Source organism: Oryctolagus cuniculus, chromosome 2, assembly GCF_051225735.1.
Source record: "Oryctolagus cuniculus isolate XC-2025 breed Fujian yellow rabbit chromosome 2, ASM5122573v1, whole genome shotgun sequence".
NCBI classification, from domain to species: Eukaryota; Metazoa; Chordata; class Mammalia; order Lagomorpha; family Leporidae; genus Oryctolagus; species Oryctolagus cuniculus.
The window spans coordinates 30,665,042-30,682,514 of record NC_142868.1 but is presented as its reverse complement, the minus strand read 5'-3'; the positions used below and the strand labels follow the sequence as shown (position 1 = coordinate 30,682,514).

Sequence of the window (17,473 nt, the reverse complement as noted above, 5' to 3'; positions counted from 1 at the left end):
TGATATCTGGAACTTGCTGCTTTGGAGGATTTCCCAGGTGCCTATTATTTGGCCTCTATCCTAGAGCACTTCAGTTTCTCAGCATTTTTACATTTAATAGGTCCAACTTCAAATAACTCGAGAGATAGAATATTATATTCAATATAGATCTCCTTGCTCTGCCTCAAACTAGGCCTATATTTTCCTACCTCTAAATCTTAGACTGTACTAATAATACCTTATGACTTCCAATTTCTAGTTGCATAAAGCCAATCCATTCTTTGAGCTTCAGCTTAAATACCATATTTGTTTAGCAAAATTCTCAATTCCCCACCCTAAAAATGGCATCTCCCTGCATCTGATGTCCAAAAGCACTTCATCATTAGTCTCTAATGGAAATAGCCTCCACGCCCCTTGTACTACCGTTCATTTGACTTACTTCCCCGTTACACTGTGAGTTTCTCATGACCAGAAAGTATACCCTAGCATTTTGTATGCTTATAGACCCTTTTGGATATCATCCTACTCAATATCTATTAGAAAATAATAAAATAAAACACACTTGCCTTGTCTCCAGCCACACTGATCCTTCTTGTCGAGCATCAAAGACAGCTGCTCACAGGTGGCGTGCATAGTCCCTGCAGTGTGCTCCAACAGCTGTTGAAGCGCCACACTGAGCTCCTGACCCAGAAAGACCACTGTGGCAATCCAAGTGGCCCCACCAGCCCTCTCACAGAGGCCATCACCCAGGAGCGCCTGCTTTAGCATCCAGTTTTGTCTCCAAATCTGCTTCAAGATTTGGCCTAATTTACCTGAACCCATGTCTTCCATATCCATTTCACGCTCTGAAAGTTGTATGTTTCTTTTCTGCCTGCAAAGCCTAAAAGAATTCTAGAAATTCAAACTCAGTGGTGGTTCTTTCTCCTAAACTCTAGGAGATGATCCAAGTTAGCTAGCCAAGCACTTTCCTGCGATATAATTGTTTATTCAGCTTGTTGTTGACAGTGAAAAGTTACTAGGTGACCAAAGTAGGGGCGTTCCTGCACCCTGAGTGCTATTGTGTACAGAATAGATTAATCACGGGATAACACTAGTTCACACAATCCAATTCTCCATGGAAGTTTTACAAATGTAAAGTACTACAGAAGGCTCATATACTTCTCAATTTTTGAGATAATAAAACATGTATTCCAGGTGACGTAGAAAGCTTATTAATCAAAGGTAAACTGTTTTAACAATATTGCTAATAAGATTCCTACATACATGCTTAAAATATTTATGAGTGACATAACCATGTCTGGCTTGCTTCAAAATAATCTCAGGGTGTAAGAGTGGAATACAGATTGGCTATAAAAATAATCATGGTTGAGGTTGGAAATGGTTACATATGAATATTTACATTTGACTCTGGTTGGTATATATTTATAATTTTTCTTTTAATAAAGATTTCTTTGGAGCCATTACAGTGGTGTAGTAGGTTAAACCTCAGCCCATGGTGCCAGCATCTGATGTGGGCACCGGTTCATGTCCTGGCTGCTCCCCTTCCAATCCAACTCTCTACTTACGGCCTGAGAAAGCACTGGAAGTTGGCCCATGTGCTTGGACCCTTGCACCCATATGGGAGATCTGAAGGAGGCTCTTGGATCCTAGATTTGAATCAGCCCAGCTCTGTTGCTGCCATTTTGGGGAAGGAACCAGCAGGTAGAAGACCTCTTTTTCTCTCTCTCTCCTTCTCTCTGTCTATAACTCTGCCTCTCAATTTGTTTATTTATAAATAAATAATTTTTAATATACATAAAATAAAGAGTTCTTAAAAAAGAGATTCCTGGGGGCCAGCACTGTGGCACAGTGGGTTAAAGCCCTGGCCTGAAGTGCTGGCATCCCATATGGGCACTGGTTCAAGTCCTGGCTGCTCCTCTTCCCATCCAGCTCTCTGCTTTGGCCTGGGAAAGCAGTAGAAGATGGCCCAAGTGCTTGGGCCCCTGCACTCACGTGGGAGACCCAGAGGAAGCTCCTGGCTTTGGATTGGCCCTTGTAGCCATTTGGGGAGTGAACCAGCAGATAGAAGACCTCTCTCTCTCTCTCTCTCTGCCTCTGCCTCTGCCTCTCTGTCTTTCAAATAAAGAAGTAAATCTTTAAAAATAAAATAAAATAAAAAAGAGATTCCTCTGCTGGATTGGAGCCTATTACCATTGGCTAGGTAAGTGTAATTAGTACCATCTTATATGGTAAGTCTGCAGTGAGATTGAGGTTGGGATTTGGCCTCTCTTTATTCTCTGATAATTGGAGAAAATATGCCTTCACTAAAAGAAAGCAAACCTGTATAGTGGGTTTCTCTAAACTAGCAAGGGGTCTTTGCCATGTACAATTAAAATTCAGTTACAGCAAGCTATCACAGTCAATGCCACTCAGTTGGCACACTACACGTGGGGCCATGGCAGGACAGACTCTCATAATGGGGAAACCGGAGGTGTGAAGGAGAAACCAAAAAGAGTCTGCTTCTTCCTCCTCTCTGATCCCCACTCCCAGAAAGAGGAACACACACCAGAGGGAGAGGGCAGAACATTCCAGAGAGGATCATGTTACCGCAGAGGTACTGGAAGAAAATGAAAGGGTTCCAGGGGGAAGCTGGAATGCTCCTCTCCTACAGCAGCACATTATCTCATCTGAAGCACTGGTGTTATTACAGCTCCTCTCCTCGTGACACCTGGAAGGGGAGATGGGAAAAACAGGCCCAGTGAATAAAGATGAAAGAATGAATGCCACTGGCCTGAAGACTGCCCAGGCGGCTTCTGGCCCAAAGGCTCTGCTGGGAAACAAAGAGGCAGAACCAGCACTGCTGGCTCCAGAGTAAGGTGGGGTCTGCTTCTCTAATGAAAGTCTTATTTTTTAGTGAACATCTGTTCATCAAAATGGGACTTTTTTTTTGAAAGATGAGTTCATATCACATCATGGATTGCAATTTTTAAAAATATTATCAGGCTCTTCTCAATACTAAAGTCTTTCTGGTTTCCATGTTATTTTTTTTCTGTATCTCCTGAAATATATGTGTAATTCTCAATAATAATCATGCATATGGCTTTAATTTCATGCCAATCACAAACACTTTCTATAGCATTTACTGCAGGCAAGACACTATCTAAATGTGAGAGTAGGGTCTTCTAGGACTTCAGAGAGAGACAGATGTCATGAACAGACTGTTAAATTACTGGACTATGTATTACAGCAGAAGTGTGAGCAAAAGGTAACATGAAAACTTTGAGAAGGGATAGATGACTTTTCATTAGAGGCCTGGAAGATGTTTGAATTTGGAGCTAAAGGATGTGCACACTTTGAGCAGACTAGAGAATAGGAGGAAGAAACATTCCAGCACCAGAAATAATCAAATCAACAGAATGGAGCCATTAAATCATACAGTGGGATCAAAAATGGAACTGTATGACTCACAGTCAGGAGAAAATGGCCAGAGAAAAAGGAGCCAGTAATCATGCAGAGTCAAGAGGAGAAGTTAGTATGTTGTTTTATAGATGAAAGGGAGAACGTAAATGTCTTGGAGCCAAGTTACAATATGAACAAACCTGTACTGCAGGAATGCAGATGGTTTTGATGGCAGAGACAGAAGTGTTGGGAGGCTTGAGGATCTATATTAAACAAAGTCCAGGCAAGAGAAGGGGATTTGCCTTGGGAGAGGATTTGAGTAAGAGTGGCTAGACCTTACTTAACCATCAAAGAGAAGAAGAAAAAGAAACCACTGAGAATAGATCCACGCATGCACTTGAGAAATATTTAGTGGCCATTGTTGCAAGAAGTATGTTTGGTAGTGGAATATGAGAAAATTTTAAATTTAGGTGACTGCATAGAAGAGAGGCCTATTAAGTTAAAGAAGTTAGGAAAATTTTAGACTTGCTGGATTTTAATGCATTTGTTGAGTATGACATAGCTCAGGACAATTCTTTAGAATGTGTTAGAAATTTAGAAAAGGAGTCAGAATTATATTGGCATATTTGAACATCACCAGTAAATAAGTGGTGATTGAATTCATGGAGGTGGTAGAGATCAAAGGAAAATTTCTATCATGCACACTTAAATGTTGAATAAAACTGTTAATGAAATGCTATATTAATGGACAAATCTACTAGATATGTGGGAAAATCCTTTCTTGGAGAGGAAAAAACAAACAAAAAAAATCTCTTCTGAGCCTCACTGGTACTTGATATACACCCATGTTTAAACTTGTTCTCTCTCTGACTTCTTAAGAACATGCAGTGTTTGCAAACAGACCTACCACAGGCCACACTGCATTTACTTGTTAAAACAAGCATCTGCATTTCCTGTAACATGTTTTCAATTAACTGATGTCACTAACCATGGAAAAAACTGACAAGTACTGTCAAGACACCCAAAGTTTATTGCAAAAATTCATCTAGATGGTTCTAACAATTGATTAGCATCTTTTATACTCTGGTTTCTCTTCAGATCGTATAAATCTTTCGCCTTTTACTGCTTAGCATCTTTGTGGTAGCTCCTAGATATTAGGACTCTCTTTACTTTCTTACTATTAATGTTGTATATTTCCACTGACATTAAAGGAATGGCTATGCAGTCTTCAATTCATACAAAATACTATGTGGCAGCCTCATCTACATGATCTAGGGCATGGCCAACATCGAGAAACTCAACCTCAGCGGCTGCTACAACCTCACCGACAATGGACTGAGCCACTCATTCAAGCCCTCAACCTGAGTCTTTGCAAGCGGATCAGTGAGAGCAGCCTGGGCCGCCGTAACCCAGTACCCTCAAGGGCCTGGAGGCGCTAGAGCTGGGGGGATGCAGCAACATCACCACCACGGGCCTTCTGCTCATCTGGGGGCTGCAGCACCTCAAGAGCCTTAACCTGTACAGCTGCCGCCACCTCTTGGACGCGGGCATTGGGCACTTGGCTGGCACGATGTGCAGCATGACTGAGGGCTGCCTGGCCTGGAGCAGCTCACACTGCAGGACTGCCAGAAGCTCAAGGATCTCTCTTTAAAGCACATCTCCTGCGGGTTGATGAGCCTGAGGCTCCTCAATCTCAGCTTCTGTGGGAGCATCCCTGATGCAGGCCCATTGCTCCTGCACAACCTGCAACCTGTGCAACCTGCACTTGCGACATCACTGACACGGGCATCATGCCTGGCCATGGGCAGCCTGCACCTCTCGGGGTGACAAGGTGGGGGACTAGAGTCTGGCTTACATAGCCCAGGGGCTGGATGGTCTCAAGTCCTTCTCCCTCTGCTCCTGCCACATCAGTGATAATGGCATCAACAGCATGATGTATGGGCTGTGCACGCTCAACTTTGCACAGTATGTGTGCATTACAGACAAAGTCCTGGAGCTAACCGCTGAGCACCTGGGCCAACTCACTGGCATAGACCTGTATGGCTGCACCAGAATCACCAAGCATGGCCTGGAGCAAGTCATGCAGCAACTCTGCCTCAAGGTACTCAACCTGGGACTCTGGCAGATGACAGACAGCAAGAAGGTCAGGTGAGGGCGGCAGCACCGGTCCCCTTGTCCAGCCCTGCTTGTTCCCCACCCCTCCCCGTCCCCACTCACAGGCACATGTACGCACAGGTCTTTGCAGTGGATGAGATTGGGCAATGACGCAAAGCCTCAGGCCCTCCCCACCCCCAGTCAGTTCTCATTGCATCTAGGGTTCCTCCGTCTCCCAAGCCCTCCTCCCCTCTCCTCTTCCCTGTGGGGGAGCAGTGGACTCTGCTACATACCCACCCACTCTCAGCAGGGGGCTGGAGGACTGGCTGAAAAGATAAGGATTCTTAAGAGTTGAAATGCATTAGAAAGAAAAGTCATGTCATTAGGATAGTCACTTCCTTACTATTTAAAAAAATAAAACTCTGCAATAGACTTGACAACCTACTCATACTAAACAGGAGGTGAAAACAATAAAGTGTTGATATATAATAAAATGTGCTATTACCCATGGAATTTAAGGAGGTTAGTAGTCAGATGTAAGTGAGAGAGTTATGTCTGCTTGAGATACTATGAGTCAATGTCATTACTTCTATTATCTGATTTTGTTATTTTCTTTGAGTTTCTGTAATTGCCTACATCAAAGATTTGTGTGCAGACAGCCCAGAATAATTTTGCTCCATTTGGAAACTTTTACTGAATGTCTGTTCATCTTTCTGTTTAAGACAACCTCACACAACTGGATTGTGAGTGAAAGGAGACGAGGAATTGCTTATTTTGTTTTTGTTCTTCCTAGAGATGATTTTACTGGAAAAAATAAAAATTAAACATAAGATTGTCAAAATGTTATCAATTTAAAATTATTTCTAAGGGGTAACTAGTAAAAATTAAAGCTAACTCTCCTGGTTAAACAAGGTAGTCTAGATATCCCCATGTGTTCTACCTCTGCTTCCTCTGAGATAACACTGAAATGGAATGGAACACTGTAAAATCCCTAGAGCACAAAGAGAATGGATGATAATATGACAGACACAAGACATCAGCACACTCTTAAAAGGTTGGAAGCAGATGGACATTTGGTAAATGACTCAAGCAAGCAAAGAGAGTTGAAATCTTAGTCCATAAAAAGAGGAAAATGGGTCAGTTATTGTCAAAAGAACAGAGCAGGTCCCAGGAATTAGAGTCCTGGTACCGCTGACAGCGAGAGTGAACCTGTAGCTGCAAACAGAAGTTATTGTTGAAACTCTGATTTGGGAACAGGTACATTTTTGGATCCCTCTCTTCAGCTCCAAATAGTTAGGCTACTGTCTCTCTCCCACCCATTAGAAGTTTGAGATTTTTTTTCTCTAGAAAGAAACTGCAACAGAAAGGCAAATGGCTTGAGTTGAACCAAGAAAGAGAGGGGAGAGTCATGTTGACCATTTACATGGGCTGAGTTCAAATGTACAATTTTAAATAATGAAATTCTACTGCTCAGTTCTAAGAACTCAGGCTGACAAATATAACTTCATAGGTAGAAGATTGATTATATCCTTTCTTGAATAACTGAACACTCTAGGAGGAAAAATCATTGATAGTGAATCATTTAATGCCTCTCCCTCTACTCAAACCCACTCCCAAGCCTGCCCTGTTCCTACCAGATTTTCTAACAGTGAAAATCCTACTCAGAAGTCCTAAATATGCATATAAAGCTTCCCAACAATGGGTCTAATGCCTGCCTCAGTTTTAAGAATACAATGACAGTCAATGAGGTCAGGCATTTGAAGAAGTTCTTAATATAAAACTAGAGCTCAAAGCAAAGAAACACAAAATAAAACACTTGAAAAAAAAAGTTGAGCCAAACCAGAAAAGATGACAAATCTATAATTAACATTCTGAGTCTGGGATAAAGGAAGATAATACACCCACAGAACAAGAAAAGATTATCTCTAAGAAAAAAAAAGGATCATTCAGATAATGGGAAGGAACTACAGAATTTAAATATAATAATAACAAGAAAAATTTAAACTGATACATGAGTAGAGACAAGCAGTTGAGAAAATCTCCTAGGGGCCAGCACTGTGTCATAGCAGGTAAAGATGCTGCCAGCAGGGCCAGCATCTCACATGGCGCTGGTTCAAGCCCTGGCTACTCCACTTCTAATTCAGCTCTCTGCTATGGCCTGGGAAAGCAATAGAAGATGGCCCAGCTCCTTGGGCCCCTGCAGTCAAGTAGGAGACCTGGAAGAAGCTCCTGGCGCCTGGCTTCAGATTAGCCTAGCTCGCTTGCTCGCGCTCTCTCTTTCTCTCTCTCTCTCTGCCTCAGTCTCTCTGTGACTCTAGAGGCCTTTCACATAAATAAATGTTTAAAAAAAAAAAGGAAGAAAATCTCCCAAAAGATGAAACAGAAATAAAAAGAAACAATAGAGAGAAGAATAAAATTACAAAGATTAAAGATTAAATTCAGGTGGTCCAACTAAGTCAGTTTTAGAACAACAGAAGGAAATCTATTACCAAAAAAAATAACTGAAGAATGATTCCCAAACTTGAAGGATGTGACATTCCTGACTGGATTAGTCCATTTTCTATTGCTATAACAAGGTACCTGAAGCTGAGTATTTTACAAAGGATTAGATTTGATTTACTTTGTAGTTTTGGAGGCTGGAAGTCCAAGATCAGCCTCTGGTAAGTGCATTGCAGCAGATGGCATCAACAGTGGTGGGAATGTAGGCAGAAGAGATTCACATGGGGAGATTAGAAGCCAGACAGACTCTGGGGCTAACCTTGCTCTTTTTATTAAAAAACTTGTTCTCACAGGAACTAGGCAGTGGGATCCCAACAGAACTGCATTAAACCCTCTTTGGGGTAGGAAGACCAATTACTTAATTTCCTTTCAGGACATCCACCTCCTAACAGTTCCATCAATTCAACATCACCACATCAGGAACCAAGCTTCCAGCACTTGAATCTGGGGAATACACTCAAATCACATCCAAGCCATAGCACAGACTGAAAGGTCTCTAAATAATTCAAGCAAGCAAAAAATCCATAATTGGTCATATCATCATGAACAAGTGAAACTTCAGGAATAAATAACCTAACAGATTCCAAAGAGAGAAGAAACATCACATGGAAACCAGAAGGTACTAGACTTTTCAATAGCAACACTGAGACCTAGGTAATAATAGAGCTCTAATTTCAGTGTTTTGAGGAAAGTTCTTTCCAATTTGAAATTCTGTTTCTGCCAAAGTCATTCCAGTACGCAGGACAAAAGAGGGGGCGGGTATTTTCAGGTATGTAAAAATCAAAGTGCTTACCCTCTGTCAGCTCTTTTTTGGGAAGCCACTAAGGGACATACTCTACCAATAGCAACAGAATAACACAAGAAAAATAAAACACTGGTGTCAGGAAATTGAAAATCCAGCAAAGGAGAGACTTAAGTCAGATACCTATAAAGAAATTAGAGAATTATAGGGAAGCACTATTGATAACTGAGCAAATGAAATAGAAGACAATTATCAAAACCAGGATAAAACTAGATTCTAAAGGAAAGGATATATATATATGTATATATATATAGTATACAGTATAGCTCTACTGTGAATAATAGATATATGGCCATAATAATAAAAATATCCATAATTACTTTAAAAATTGTGACATAAGTGCATTATCAGGATGGATTAAGGAATATTTCAAAAAGTTTATGGAAAACACAATTAAAAACATGTGGTTGGGGCTGATGTTGTGGCATAGAGGGTAAAGTAGCCACCACAGTGCTGGCATCCCGTATGGGTGGCCGTTCTTGTCCAGACTGCTCTGCTTCCAGTCCAGTTCCCTGCTGATGGTCTGGGCAAGCAGTAGAAGATGGCCCAAGTGCTTGGGCCCCTGAACCCATGTGGGAGAACTATGTGGGAAGAAGCTCCTGGCTCCTGGCTTCAAATCAGCCCAGCTCCAGTAGTTGCAGAGAGAATGGAAGATATTTCTTTCTGTCTCTCCCTCTTTTTCTGTAACTCAGATGTTCAAATAAGTAAATAAATCTTAAAAAAAAGTGATTATTTTGGTGCAAACCCTTTGTTTTTCATAACATGCACATCATAACAAAAAACTATGCACAAATTTCAAAAATCTTTTGCACCAAAATAGACATTACTTTAACTTGATTTCTCCATAAATGTTTATAATATACTAATATGTAAGAATATATCTATATAGTAGATTGAATATAAGAAACAAAAGGATTATTTCTACAATAGAAAGTCAATGATTAAAAATGTCAAGAGAAACTAATATTTAAGAATCTGGAGATCAGCATTTTCAAGCAGATGGTTAACACCACTGCTTGTAATGCCTGCATCACATATCAGAGTGCTAATTCGAGTCCTGGCTGCTCTGCTTCCAATCTAGCTTCCTGATAATGCACCTGGGATAGCAGAAGATTGCCCAAGTACTTGGTCCCCTGCTACCCACATGAGACCAAGATGGAATCCCTTGCTCCTGGCTTTAAATGGCCATATGGGGAGTGAACCAGATGATAAAAAATCTCTCTCTCTACCTTTCGAGTAAATAAATAAATAAATAAGTCTTTTTTAAAAAAGAAAGAATTTGTAGGCAAGGACCAGAATAAATTGCTAAAACTTGAATGTAATTGCTTCTGGAGAAAGATGCAAAAAAGAAAAAAATCAACATCTGACTTATAGGAACCAGCTGGGTACCATCAACTAGGCTAGGTGCTGTCACAGGCTGGCCCAGCACTCATAGCTAAATGCTGGCATTCTCCTGTTGAATGTAAACCTTCTCAAAGAACATCACTATCATGATGTACGCAGACAGAATGAAGACCACTCCATAACTGTCTACACAGAGACATGAGATTTGTCAAGTCACAGAATATCTAGCAATCCCCTCTTCTGGCCAATATGCATGAGGACTGTTTCTTACCAGTCACACCTTTAATTTTGCTGTAGTCTACTCTCCTAATAGAAAAAAATTATTGCAATAAATAATTTCAGCATTGTTTAACCTTTAGATGGCTTCACTTTCAGAGCAGAAAATTTCTCCCACAATCACCCAACCAAAGCTCAAATCTAATAATAAACATTTTCAAACACTTTAAGAGTAACACCCCATGGTTTCCTATGATATGAGTGCTCTCTTACTGGAATGGGTAATGAAAGAGTCCAACTTGTCCAGTTAGGGGTGTTCTGGCAGCCTCTGCCCAGAGGATATTAAGAAATGTTTTGATATCTGACATGAGAGGAGTGCAAGGTTCCAGGGTCTTTTGCTCTCCTTCAAAGTTGTGATGCTGTATGAGTCTTTTGTAAAAATGTGTATATTACATGTTTGATAGGAACTAAATTACTTGTTAAAAAAAAAAGAGCTAAAGTTAAAAGAGGCATTCCCTCCAGATCCTTTGGCAATGATCTTAAAGTTGACACAACATATCACATGCAGTGGATTACTTCAGAACAGCTATCACCTACTCCATAGACTTTTTAAAGAATGATTTATTATTTGAAAATGCTTAGGATTCAGTGGCAAGTTCTCAAGCATGAGCTTAAATTTAAAACAGTTAAATGGGCTGGGCAAGATCTTCAAACAGTTGTGGAGTAATTACTACCTGGTAGTAGTCCAATATTTAATACTGCATCTGGAGCACAGATCTCTACATGTAGCAGGTCAACAAATGTTTTATGGTTAAGTTACAACAATGATGAGAAGTTATAAAAATCCACACTTTTTAGATAAGTTATGATACTTTTCTTAACCCTAAAAAATGATTCTCAGAATCTCAATATCATCAAACATTTGGTCAGGGCTCAAATAACAAATTGATTCATAAAAGTCATAGGTATTTTTAGAATTTTTCAAAAACTCAGGCTCCAAATAAGGTCCACACAGGCAACCAATTCCCTGTTAATGTTTTCATCCAAATTGAAAAGATGGAAATACTTATTTTACAAAATTACATCCCAGGGCTTGAGTTGTGGCATAGCTGTAAAGCCACTATACGCAATACCAGCATCCCATGTGGGTGCCAGTTTGTACCCAGTTGCTCTACTTCCAATCCAGCTTCCTGCTAATGGCTTGGGGAAAGTAACAGAACATGGCCCAAGAGCTTGGGCCACTGCCACTCATGTGAGATACCTGGAAGAAGCTCCTGGCTCTTGGTTTTCACCTGGCCCAGCCCTGGCCATTGCAGTCATCTGGGGAATGAACCAATGAATGGATGATCTCACTCGCTCTCACTTTTTCTCTCTCTGTCTCTCCCCTCTTCTCTGTAACTTTGACTTTCAAATGAATAAATAAATCTTAAAAAAATACATCCCCCATAAAATGATAATAGGGGAATTTAGTTTGCAATTTGCAACTTATCTTTCATTTTTATCATTTTCTATATTGATGAAACAAATAAGTAAAAGGATTAATTCAAATGGTTTCACTAGATTTAAAAAAAAAAAAAAAAACCATGGACATATTTTGAGATGTTTTCATTCCTTTGTGTTTAAGTAAATTCTTGAATCTTTAACACTCAATTATAGTTTTTATGGATTTTGACTTGTTTTGTTATACTTGGAAGTTGGTGTTAAAAGTTCTTACTGGTAAATTCTAAAGTCACTATGTCAAGAAAATAGATTATTCAGGGTGTCAGGAACTGTAACAGAATTGAAAATAATTATAGGTACCCATTGTGGCTAGCAGCCTTTTAAACAGCATTAATGGCCTCTGAAGTTAATATCAGTGCTTTGGATTACAACTTTGCAACAGTTCTCTGTTGAGTCATTGTTGTATTTGTAAAGATCATGATGCTTTATGTAGTTGTGGGCCTATAACATGAGACCAGTGAAATAAATTTTCATGTGAAATATTAACTACACAGTTTTCTTCCATGCCAAAATTTTCAGAGACAGATTTTCAAGTGAGAATGTGCCAGAGGCATTTCTAGTCTACTCAATGGCTCCTTAGTGTTCAGAATCTGTTTTAATGCCTTCCTCACTGCATTAGTTGTACCAGAGGATAATCAGAGATTTGAGGAGTAGTTCCTGCAAGAAGAAAGAAATACACAAAAGAAGAAAAGAGAATTTATTAAAGAAGAAAAAGACACTTACATGTTCTTCTAAGTTCACCCCCCACTTCTTTACTTCTGAACAACTATAACAAAATCCACCAATGGAATGATTACGCTCTTCTAGGTCTTAACCCCAAACAAAACTCCATTCTACCTACACTCTATGACTTCTCTTAGAGAACTTATTCCTAGGCGTATCATACAAAAACTCATCCCTTTGAAAATAGCTGTCATTAATATCCTTACTCCTCATACTGCAAACGTAAATTTGCAAGAAACACATTCTTCAGCATGAACTACACCCTCACCATGGAAAGTCTTCTTGGAGTGGGGGGAGATGTAGAGAGATGTCGAATTTGCTTCTTTTCAGAAATACTTGAACTCATCCATCTAAATTTGGTGATCTGAGAGCACCTCAGGACTCAATGTCCATTGTAAGAGGTTGCTACTGTACACACTGGCCTTTGTTTCTCAGAAATAAAATTTATTATAAATAGAGCTATAGCATTCTACTCTCATATACTTGATAACCATCATAGTTGATCATAAGGTATCAACTTCCTCTTAGTATTATTTGTATTAACTATGGTCCCAATCATTAAAGAACAGTTATCAATTTTTCTTTTTGCTCCACCCCTACTCCTTGGGATCAGGGCCATTCCAGGATACCAGGGAGGAGCAATGATTGAGTAAAACAGCCGTGGCTGGCCCCAGGCAAGCACATTTGTTGTGAAATTCACCATGGCATCTTCTTTCTGGCTCTGTTTCCCACCCACCTCTTCCTTTCAGCACACTTTCCATGTTGTTTTTGCACTTGCTGCCTTGCCTCACCTTCCAGAAGTCACCTAGTTACCCTGGAGTCTTGGCAGGACTGTGATTTTCTTCAGCAACATTCTTTGAATTTTTAAAGAGTGAATCTGGAATGGTAAAATCTGGAGCTTCTGTGGGATGTCTTCACAGGTACCTGTAAGCCTGGGTGCTTGGTTTGCACAGGCAGTCAGCTTACCAGGGACTTTCTTTTTTCTTCTATTTTTCTTTTGAGTACTGTCAGAAACACACGATTACTTACTAGTTTATTTCTGAATTCAGAATCAGCTGTGAAATTTCATGGAAACTACATTTGCTTTCAAAAAAAAATATTGTAACCCCTTGTGATGAAAATGAGAACGAGAATGGATTAATATCTGTTCTCATGAACGACTCAGCCTTTGTTAGGACACAGCCAATCCAAGAATGTTCTACATTTTAAAGATGTTATTGCAATTACTGGGAGACCCAGAAAACAGTGTCACTGTAATCCCAGGTTCCCACATTGAATTAAATCTGATGTGGGTTATTTGGGTCACAGACTGAAGAAATGCCCTCTTTCTGTCACTTCTCTGTAAATAGTGGGTGTGCTTTAGTTTTCTCTATAATATACATTTATTTTTGGAGCTCATTAAACAGGTTACACAATTTAAATAGGTCTAGCTAGTAGACAGGCCCTAAAACTGAGGTGCAAATACTCTCTGTGGTGTTATCTAACACCTCAAGATGAGAGGAATTTTTAATTCTTAGCTGTTTCCTACAAAAGAACTGAGAGAGTCATTTCAAAATTAGGTCTTAAAAAGTCAGAGCTACACTTTAGCTAGGAAAAATTTTCATTAATTTTTATATTGTCATTTCTTAAGAATATAGGTGTTGGAAAACAAAAGGAAATATGTCTTAACAAAAACCTGAGGCTGGCGCTGTGGCATAGAGGGTAAAGCCACCACCTGCGGTGCTGGCATCCCATGTGGGCACTAATTCAAGTCCTGGCCCTTCTTTTCCGATCCAGCTCTCTGCTATGGCCTGAGAAAGCAGTAGAAGATGGCCTAAGTCCTTGGGCCCCTGCACCCACATGGGAGACTCAGAAGTAGCTCCTAGCTCCTGGCTTCAGATCGGCAGAGCTCCGGCCACTGTAGCCATCTGGGGAGTGAACCAGCGGATGGAAGACCCCTCTCTCTCTGCCTCTGCTTCTCACTCTGTGTAACTTTGGATTTCAAATAAATAAATAAATATATTTTTAAAAAGGCAAAAACCCAAACAGACAGTATACAAATGTACAATAAGAGCCATTTTTCCAGGTTCGGGTGAACCAAGTGGATACCAGTTTAAACAGGGTAACCTGACTCTGTCTTCTCCCACCTCTCTTCTCATAACCCTTTCCATGCAAATGTATAGTTGTAATCCCTTCTTGACCTTAAATTTGTCTGTATTTCTCAAAAGCCTAAAATCACTCCTGAAAAACAAACTAGGTACTTAGGGATCAATGATGTAATTGCATTTCAGTAATGGTGTTAGGAATTTACTTGACTATACAGGATAGTAGAAGTCTGTGCCTCTTTATAGAAAATGACTTCCGTGGGGTCAGTGCTGTGGTAGAGCAGGTAAAGATGTCGCCTGCAGTGCCAGCATCCCAGAGAAGATGGCCCAAGTTCTTGGGCCCCTACTCCCATGTGGGAGATCTGGAGGAGGCTCAGCCCTGGTCCTTGTGGCCATTTGGGGAGTTAAGCAGTGGATGAAAGACATCTCCCTCCCCTCCCCTCCCTTCCCCTCCCCTCCCCTCCCTTCTCCTTCTCCTTGTCTAAGAGATTACAGTAAGTTTTTATAGCAATTTGAGGCATTACTTAATCCAGAGCTGTGACAATGCCCTTTTGTATGATGCAAAAACAAAGATGCAAAAAGGAATCAAGCAGTTGAATTCTTGAGAAAGTCAGCAGGCTACCTTGTGGCTATGTGTGAGTAGCTTAAGCCTCCATACAATGTTAACTGCTTTAGTGTGATAGTGGTAACAGCCAACCTACAGTTTCGCTGTGAGATTTGAGCCTATAATTGGTTGGAATCAACATGTTGGGGGGGGAGGGGGAGGGATTGGCACTGTGGCATGGTGGGTGAGGATGCCACCTGCACTGCCAGCATCCCATATGGGCGCTGGTTTGTGTCCTAGTTCTCCACTTCCAATCCAGCTCCTTATTAATGGCCTGGGAGAGGCAGTGGAAGATGGTCGAAGTACTTGAGACACATGTGGGAGATGTGGAAGAAGCTCCTGGCTCCTGGCTTTAGCCTGGCCCCCCTGGCTGTTGCAATCATGTTGGGAGTGAATTAGTGGATGGATTCTCTCTCTCCCTCTCTCTCTCTCTTTCCCCTGTCTCTCTCTCCCTCTTTGTTTCTCCCTCTCTCTCTGTAACTCTGACTTTCAAATACATAATCTTTAAAAATAAAATATTTGGGGAAAATATATTCAGCATCACCTCTGAGGCATGAATAGAACAAGGCAAGATTATCAGTAGTAATCCATTCCAGAGAAGCAAAGTATTTCTCACTAAATCTTTGCTGACTAAAAATGAGGACATCTACATATTACAGAGAAATTACAGTAGGCCATTTGTCCATCAGTCTACACATATTGTGAGTTTATGTGCTAAGCATTATCCTAATCTTACAGGTGGCTTAAAATAATTATTTTTCTCCCTATGGTTCCTAAAAATCTAGTTGCATTTGGCATAGTGTTTAAGATGCCGTGTGCACATCCTATATGCAAGTGCCTTGGTTTGAGTTCCAGCTCTGCTCCTGGCTCTAGCCTCCTGCTTACATGTACCCTGAGAGGCAGCAGGTGATAGCTCAAGTAGTTGGGTCTCTACTACCTGTATGGAAGTTCCAGACTGAGTTCGTAGTACCTGCCTTTGACTTGGCCCAGCCCTGGCTGTTGCAGGCATTTGAGAAGTGAACCAGTAGACAGGATCTTTCTCTCCCTGTCCCTGCCCCCTATCCTTCAAATAAGTAAATAAATTTTTAAAAATTTAGTTGGAGTGACTAACATTGCATTTGCTAAAGATCAAAGGAAACTGAAATTTTACAATCAAAGGAGCAAATTAACCATGTGTTAAACAGGGCTTTAAAGAGAATGCATGAAATAGATTAGTCAAGGACTACAAAGGCAAAAATAAAGCAAGCATCACACACAGACAAATATGGTGTCAAATATCAAATATTAATAAGTTGAGACATCTTCAGATGCAACTTCAAAGCTTTTGCAAAGTCACAACTTACAGAAAGAACAGTGGAACTACAGAAGAACCAAAAGTGCAGCAATCAAGAAACTTCAACAGTGAGGTCATCCCCAGGGATGCAGTCACAGCATTGTGACTGCTATCTCCTCATCATGTACAATAGTTATACCATGCACATCTTGTTCCCATAGAAACAAGAATGTGAAGCAGTCACATCTTTAATAGGAAAGAGAGAGAGAGAGAGAGAGAGAAAGAAAAAAAGAAAGGAAGGAAGGAAGGAAGGAAGGAAGGAAGGAAGGAAGGAAGGAAGGAAGGGAGGGAGGGAAGAGAAGAAAGGAAAAAAGGGAAGGGAAGAGAGAGAAAGAGAGAGGGAAAGAGAGAGAGTTTCAGGTTATATACTAAGTTATTATTAATGGTAACATTATTCTGCTCAATACCTGAACTTCTCAGGCAAGTGGACTTAATGTAAGTTGGTTGGCCCAGAGATTTCATGGATGTGAGTTTGAATGAAAATTTAAGCATTGTGACTTTCTTCATATGTTTACTGCCAATGATTTTCTGGGAGAAAAATGGAAAAACCAGTGGGTATATGCATTATCAGATAGAGACTTCTAGCCCCTTATAGCTGAATTTTGAGATTTAAAGGATTTGGATTCTTTACAAGGTTTCAGAAAAGTGTGTTTTTTTTTTTTATTGTGACTGATTTCATCAGCAACATAAAACAGATAGACCGACCCTCTGGGGAATCTCAGTACCAAGGTAAGATAGAGGTAATAGCACTTCACAAGCTCAGACTCAAGAGAATTCCCACTAATAGAGAGTTCTACTTCAATCTTTCAGATGAAAACAATAGCAACCTCTTCAACCAGCTATCTTCTGCACCAGAAATATAACTAAAATCAGTGGCATCTCAATATACATATACATTTAGACACACACAGTCTAAC

The 17,473-nt window shown here is 40.4% G+C and overlaps 1 protein-coding gene and 1 pseudogene across 3 annotated transcripts in view; one reads left to right on the top strand and one right to left on the bottom strand.

Moving 5' to 3' along the window:
* Positions 1-947, bottom strand: part of DTHD1 (death domain containing 1) — a 76,705-nt gene extending 75,758 nt beyond the window's left edge. For all 3 annotated transcript variants that reach the window (XM_070069634.2, XM_089327084.1, XM_089327085.1), the window contains exon 1: positions 546-947. In XM_070069634.2, coding sequence (XP_069925735.2) covers positions 546-816 — 271 coding nt within the window. In that variant the 5' untranslated portion in view covers positions 817-947. The remainder of the gene's footprint in view (positions 1-545) is intronic.
* Positions 948-4,623: 3,676 nt separating this feature from the next.
* On the top strand, positions 4,624-6,393 carry LOC100350065 (F-box/LRR-repeat protein 14-like; annotated as a pseudogene).
* Positions 6,394-17,473: the final 11,080 nt, after the last annotated feature.